The following is a 6,775-nucleotide window of genomic DNA, read 5'->3' on the forward strand; positions in this document are numbered from 1 at the left end:
ACGGCGAGCAGTTGGCAAAGAAAAGCAAAGGCGGGAGAACCAAAATAGCCAACAATTCCAAGATTCCGATCAAAACGTGAGCCGAAATGTTTGCTTTTCTGTTTGTCCGCCCATCCCCATTCACGCATGGTTTTCAGAAATGAAAGAGGAGTACGAGTACCGAAGCGGACCGGGTTCAGATGTCAGGAAGTGGGATGGCGCCGACTCTGGGGGAACGTCACAATTGTACCGTTGTTGAAGCCTTCAAAAATGTTGAAATCGCAATTTGGCGGTCGGGGGGTGTACGTCTGCCCTGCGGTGGGCTGGCAAAGTGCAGGGCACACACACAGAGACCAGCTTGGGGACAATTTGGAGCGTTGAGCATTTTCTGGGTGGGGGTGTATTACCGTGGCAGAGAAGGGGGAGGGAGGAGAGCGCCCAAAAGGCCACGACCCGGAATTGAACCTCCTACCCGTTTGTAGCCTTTTGTTCTTCCGCCTCCCTCGATGGACTCGCCGAGTCTTTCTTTGGCTTCGACGTGGCGGCGACGGATGCGAGCGACCTTTCTGATGTGCGGCCGCGCGCGCTTGTTCGCGATTGGCTGCGCGCGTGAAATGCGCTCGTTTTGCAAGTCTCTTGGGGAGCCTTGGGGGGGGGGGTTGCGGTCGCATCCACGTTGCACGCATCGAAAATGCTCACACCGGCTGCGACCTGCATGATAACGATGGGTGTGCGCATATTGTCGCGGTCGGACCCCTCCCCCTCCCCCCTCGCCCGCGTTAGCCAAACGCACGTTCTCGCCGGCCCTCCTCCTCCCGCCCGCCTTCCCTGTGACGCACGCGGCCACGCGCAGCTTCCCGTCTTCTTTTCTTCCCGCGGAGACGCGTGCGGTCGCGGAGGCCGGCCCCGCTCCCCAAAAGGTGAGCCGCTCGACTTTTGTCATCGGGACGCGGCCTGCAACTTTCCTCCGCCCGTCCGTCGCCGCGCCGCGCATCCCTCGAGATACGCCGCCTTTCACAATCGGTGGCGTCGCGCGACTCCTTGCACGCTTGGTTTCAATCGCCGCTGAGCTCTTTCTTGCCATTTTTTCAGCCGCTTCTGTGCCGCCTCTTCTTTGAGTTGCAAACATTTCATTTGGACTCGCTTCCTTTTCGCATTCATCTATTTGTGCGCGCAGATTTTGTTTTGGATCACGAGCTATTTTTCTCATTGGATCGATTGGCTTTCTCATTTTCTTCTTCTGACTTATGATTTTCAGTTTTTCAAATTTGGATTTTGATTTCTTTGGATTTTTGGCAACGCTCAAAATTGTGCCCGGGTGTGATTGTGAGCGCGAATGTGTTTGTCTCTGTGCGACTGGCCGCCACCCCCCGGTTGAGGGTGTGCCCCGCCTATTGCCCGAAGACAGCTGGAAGAGGCTCCGGCGAGCCCGCGACCCTCCTCAAGTGAAGCCGACGAGAAAATGGAGGGATGGCGGGATTTTTGAAAAAAAATATTGCATTTCATTTAGGACCATTTTTTGATGGGGGCAAATACTAATTGATGTCTCTTTTCCTCCTTTTTTGCATTGTGGAAGTCACCCAGCATCGCTTGCGTGCAGCCCTGCCATCATCTTCATCTGTCCACACAGTGGGCTCATTGTGTGCCCGGGCCACTGATGAGCATAGCCCAACACCCCCACTTTTTTCTTCTTTTTTGGGGGGCGGGGTGGGGGGGGGGGCGCCCTTTTGTCTTCAGACAGCGTCCAGAACTGTGGCAAATACTGTTGAACACGACAGACGGGCATTTCTGCGAGTTGTCTGGCTCAACAAGCCATTGGAACGCGGAGAGGCGACAGAAAGGAAGCCACGCGTCAAAGTCGCTTCCAAAGCGCCGAGAGGCTCAGCAAACGGGACGGATGATGAAGGAAGAGGAGACGCTCTGGGCTCACCTCGAAAGAAACGAAACGCGCTCTCAGGACGCGCGAGTCAGGCAGGCGACAGACAAAAGGGCCGTCGCGTGCACGCTCCAGATTCGATCCACGTCGTATCCTTTTGCGAAGCGCCTTCCTATCAAGGGCCAAGCGGCTCGCTTATTTTTGTGCGTTCCGAGCATTTGTGGGAGATTTTCCCGGGGGCCGAGCAGGTTGGAAATCGGAACGTGAAATTTGGCAGTGGGAGAGCCCCCCAGAAGTCTGAAGAGCCCCGTGCCGAGCCAAAGGCATCGTTTGGCTTTCGGGCAGCCATCTTTGGGTCCATTCAGGGCTCCTGTCAAAAGCAACTTGTCACGGAGATTTTGTCAAGCTGCCGATCGGCACGCCCGCTCAAAGTTGATTGCCAAAAGCTCAATGTGAAAGAGAGCACATGTACGTTTCGGGATCCCTCTTTCTTTTGGGTTTGCGAAGGGCCTCATTGAGGCAAACACTCCCAGTGGGTCGCGTTATCTCCCGTGCAGCTGACATCCCGCTCTTTGATGAATACATCGGCGACAGCGGAGGCGGGAATTTCCTGACTTCTTCAGGATGTGGCATGAGTCAATGGCTGCCTCAGGTCCCGATGAATGGCTTGATCTTGCAGGAAACGGTTTTCCAGCCCGGGGGAGGGGGCGAGGGGGGGTGATCAGGAGCGGCGGCTCCAGCGCGGGGGATCTGCGCGAGCTCGGTTGAGAATGGCAACGGACAACTTGAACACCGTGAAACTTGGACGGGGACCCCAAGTCCACTCATCGAGTCCCACCGCAGTAAAAAGAAAGTCCGCATTGCGGTACTCGGGCACCCTTGTGGAAAGAGACAGACAGGGGCTCCGCTGTGTCTTTTTTATGGGGGCAACTTTTTTGCGCGTCTCCAACTTGGACGTCTTTTCCAACGGCGATCCGAACCGGTGTCTTCCGTCATCAAGCGCGTGAAAAAAATGCCAGCGCGTCCACCGCCTTGCAGCGCAGAGGTGCGGGATTCGCTTCCGGCCCGAGTTCTCCCCGCGCCGGCGCGGCTTTCCTCCCCCGTTCCAAAAAGACGCACGCGGCAGGTTGACGGAAGGCTCTAAAAAAGCGGCTGCGATCGAGAGCGCGGACGGCCGTTAGTCTCCGCGTGCCCTGCCACGGGCTGGCGACCCGTTCGGGGTGTCCCCGCCTGCTGCCCAAAATGGACTCCGGCCCCCCGCGACTCTGGTGAGGAGCAACAGTTCGCATGGCTGCGCCAGCTCATCTCTCATACGAGCATGAAATGTCATTTGGCAAATGTTGGGACTTCCCCCGGGCGAGCGCATTCGCAGAGACGAGCAAAGAGCTCGCTCGTTCGCCTTCCAGCTAAAACGTCGTACCGTCGTACCTTTCCCCGTGGTGGCCACGCATCTATCGATATCGATCAATCAGTCCATCTGCAGATGCATTTGACTGCAAAAAAGAAATGAGCAAAGAGATTCTTGCTGTGAGTAAATCCCCGCGCACGGAGCAGAGTGCGGCATTGCTGCTTCCTTCGAATCGGCTTTCGGTGCTGCGGTCAAGAAGGTTCCGTTGCTTGAGAGACGATGCGGCCGTCCGTCCATCGCCTGCCTTCATCCGTGCATCGGTCCATCCATCCGCTGAGCTCCAAGCGCAGCCCCCGACAGCGATCACACTGATCGGCACTCGCAAAGTGAACAGGAAGCGGGCTCATTTGGATGGCAGGGCCAATGGGAAGCGGGTTTCCCGGCGGCACGTGCGACGCAAAACGGCCAAGCTTTTCTGTCGCCTCGGCCTACCGATGTGGGCGGAGTCGAGCGTCCCAGTCGGGCGCTCATTGGCGGGAACGGCCACGAAAGAGGCGGCGTTCTGTGGAATCCTCCGTTTCAGCGTGCTGCGCTTTTCCGGTCAATGAAATGCGCTTCCTTCTCCAGGTTGAAAATGAGCCTGCAAGCGCACAACTTGACGCTTTTCAACACTTCGCGGGAGGAGGAGGAGGCGGCGGAGGAGGACGTCCTCGGCGCCGGGAACAAGGTGACCTACGTGGGCTTCTACCTGCACCGCCCGTCCACGGCGGCCGTCTTCGTCGTGTCCTACCTGCTCATCTTCCTGGTGTGCCTGGCGGGCAACGGCGTGGTGTGTTTCATCGTGCTGCGCGGCCGCAACATGCGCAGCGTCACCAACGTGTTCATCCTCAACCTCGCCGTGAGCGACCTCCTGGTGGGCATTTTCTGCATGCCGACCACACTGCTCGATAACATTATCACAGGTAAATATTCCCTTTGCTCACCTTGACGTGCTTGTCCGTTGTGGAACCGTGAGTCACATTGTTCTGTGGGCTGAGGAGGAATGAGATGATGAGCAATCGACTGTATTTTGGGGTTGAGTCTACAAATGGGAGTAAATAGGAATTAACTTCAACGTTAGAACATAACATTGGGAATATTCCTGGATGCAACCGAGGAATCGGATCACAACGGCAGCGTAATGGCACCATCTAGGGGCCACAAGAATTAATGACGCTCGCATTTGATGAAATGAGGGCCGACCGACACACGTTTGGAAACAAAATACACACGCTCGTCTTCAGAACGGGAAGGAGCTACGGTCGTCGTACCGTGAACACATCTCAACGTAAAATGACACACAGTGCCACCATAATATCAAGTTCATCGCACGAACCGCGGCGGCCCGATGCTAACGGGCTAATGTGGCTAACTTGCTCACGAACCCGAGTCGCAACTCATTAAATAGGACAAGTAAGCCTCGTTGTACTTACGTTTTGTCATGAACTCGGTGGCTTAGGGGATGACCGATGAAGTAAGTGGCACGAAGGAGGTTTACAGGACAGGACAGAGGCTGATTCGAACAGAACGGAACGGAATGACCTTGAGCAGGAAGCAAAGCCGGAAACTGGCGGGTGCTGTCATCACGCGATATCTCAACGCGAGAAGGTGGATGTCTCGCGGGAACTCAAGGAGCGGCCTGAGCCTTTGCTCCAATTTGACAGCCGTGAAACTCGCCCGAGAGACGTTTTGCGTCCCCCAAAAGAGAGCCAAGATGTCACGTTTAAAATGTGCTTCTCGGGCAAAAAAAAACATTTGATTTCTTGTTTTGATTTTGCTGCTCAAAGTCCCAATCTTGGGCACAAAGTGCACATGGCCTTGTGTGCGTCCGTTTGACGCTGGCACACTTGCACGGGTGTGAGATCTGCAGCTGCAAAATCAAGTATCTGCGGTGTGACCAATCAAAGTGGGCGGGATGTCAAATCTCGGAGGCCAGAGTCCGGCGCTCGGGCCTCGGGAGCTTGTCGCCGCCGTGTCGAAACAGCTGTCTGGTGCTTCCTGTGCGCAGGGTGGCCCTTTGGAAGCCTGGTGTGCAAACTGAGCGGCACGGTGCAAGGCATCTCCGTGTCGGCGTCCGTCTTCACCCTGGTGGCGATCGCCGTGGACAGGTACGCTACCTCCTTCGTCCGTGCTTTTTCGATTGGCAGAAAACAGCGCCGGCGCTTCTCGCGGTTGGAGTCGCAAAGGCCGGCGGGTGATGTGACGGTCGCCCGTTGCCTTGAGGATGCTAACCAGAGCGCATCCTCAAGCGCGGAGTGTCCGCGGTCTGGGGACCTGGCTTTTATTGTCAATGACGCGACGCGCCCGCGTCCGATATCGGACCGTCACCGCGCCAGCGGTCTGTTGGTGACGTTTCGCTTCCGGCGGCCCGCGTTTGACCCCGGTACGGCAATCCCGAAGTTTGAGGGGCCCGCTCGGGGCGAGACGCCGGCCCCCGACGCACGCCGACAACACGGCGCGGAACAGCGCGGAAGGCAGATGTCCAAAACGAAGCGTATTGCGCCGCGTCGGACCGGGTCGCTCACTCCGTCTCCACGCCTCCCTCGGCAGATTCCGATGCATCGTCTACCCGTTCAAGCAGAAGCTGAGCATCTCCGCCGCCGCCCTGATCATCGTCACGATCTGGGTCCTGGCCATATCCATCATGTGTCCGTCGGGCGTGATGCTCCAGGTGACGCGGGAGCAAAGCGTCCGGGTGCTGCTGGGCTACGACAACAAAACGGCGCCTTTCTACTGGTGCCGGGAGAACTGGCCCAACCGGGAGATGCGGCGCATTTACACCACAGTGTTGTTCGCCAACATCTACCTGGCCCCGCTGTCGCTCATCGTCGTCATGTACGCGCGCATCGGCATCGCGCTCTTCAAGACCTCCGCGCCCGGGGGCGGCGAGTCGGGCCGCGGCGGCGTCTCCAAGAAGAAGCGGCGGGTGATCAAGATGCTGCTGGTGGTGGCCTCGCTCTTCATCCTGTCCTGGCTGCCCCTGTGGACCCTCATGATGCTGAGCGACTACGCCCGGCTCACGCCGCGGCAGCAGCGAATCGTCAACATCTACGTGTACCCCTTGGCCCACTGGCTGGCCTTTTTCAACAGCAGCGTCAACCCCATCATCTACGGATTCTTCAACGAGAACTTCCGGCGAGGGTTTCGGGCGGCCTTCAAGTTGGGCCCGTGCGCGGCCGACGGCCGGCGGAGGAAAAGGTACTCGCAGCGGCCGCGGCCCAACTCGGTGCTGCCGGCCGATAACGCGCGCGCCTCCCCGGATCCCGTCTCGCTGAACAGCCCGGACCCGAGCGGCTGCGGGCGGACGCGGCGGCTGGCGGAGCAGGACCTGGTCTTGGAGGACTTGGAGAAGGGGTCCTGCAGTAGCGGCGCCGTAACGGCCGTGTCGATTTGAGCCGCCGCTTCCCCGCCGACGGCTTTTCGCGCTTTTCCGTCACGACTTCTCCAGGAAACGAGGCCTCGTCGCCGAGCTTCACCGTGCCGCCCCCCAAAAAATTTCCGCGTCCATTTCTAAAGACCAATCATCAAGCGGT

At 58.0% G+C, this 6,775-nt stretch overlaps 1 protein-coding gene across 2 annotated transcripts; it reads left to right on the top strand.

Moving 5' to 3' along the window:
* The first annotated feature begins 766 nt into the window (after nt 1-766).
* Nucleotides 767-6,667, top strand: LOC109519558 (neuropeptide FF receptor 2). Of its 2 annotated transcripts, XM_019876164.1 has the most exons (4): nt 767-899; nt 3,831-4,165; nt 5,251-5,350; nt 5,793-6,667. In XM_019876164.1, exons 2-4 carry the CDS (start codon nt 3,838-3,840, stop codon nt 6,634-6,636), a joined length of 1,272 nt encoding a protein of 423 aa, XP_019731723.1. In that variant the 5' UTR covers nt 767-899; nt 3,831-3,837; the 3' UTR covers nt 6,637-6,667. The 2 variants fall into 2 exon arrangements, with proteins under 2 accessions (XP_019731723.1, XP_019731721.1); XM_019876162.1 differs by lacking the exon at nt 767-899 and having other exon boundaries at nt 3,195-4,165.
* The last annotated feature ends 108 nt before the right edge of the window (nt 6,668-6,775 follow it).

The sequence above is a fragment of the Hippocampus comes genome, unplaced genomic scaffold (genome assembly GCF_001891065.2).
Source record: "Hippocampus comes isolate QL1 unplaced genomic scaffold, H_comes_QL1_v1.1 scaffold102, whole genome shotgun sequence".
NCBI lineage: Eukaryota > Metazoa > Chordata > Actinopteri > Syngnathiformes > Syngnathidae > Hippocampus > Hippocampus comes.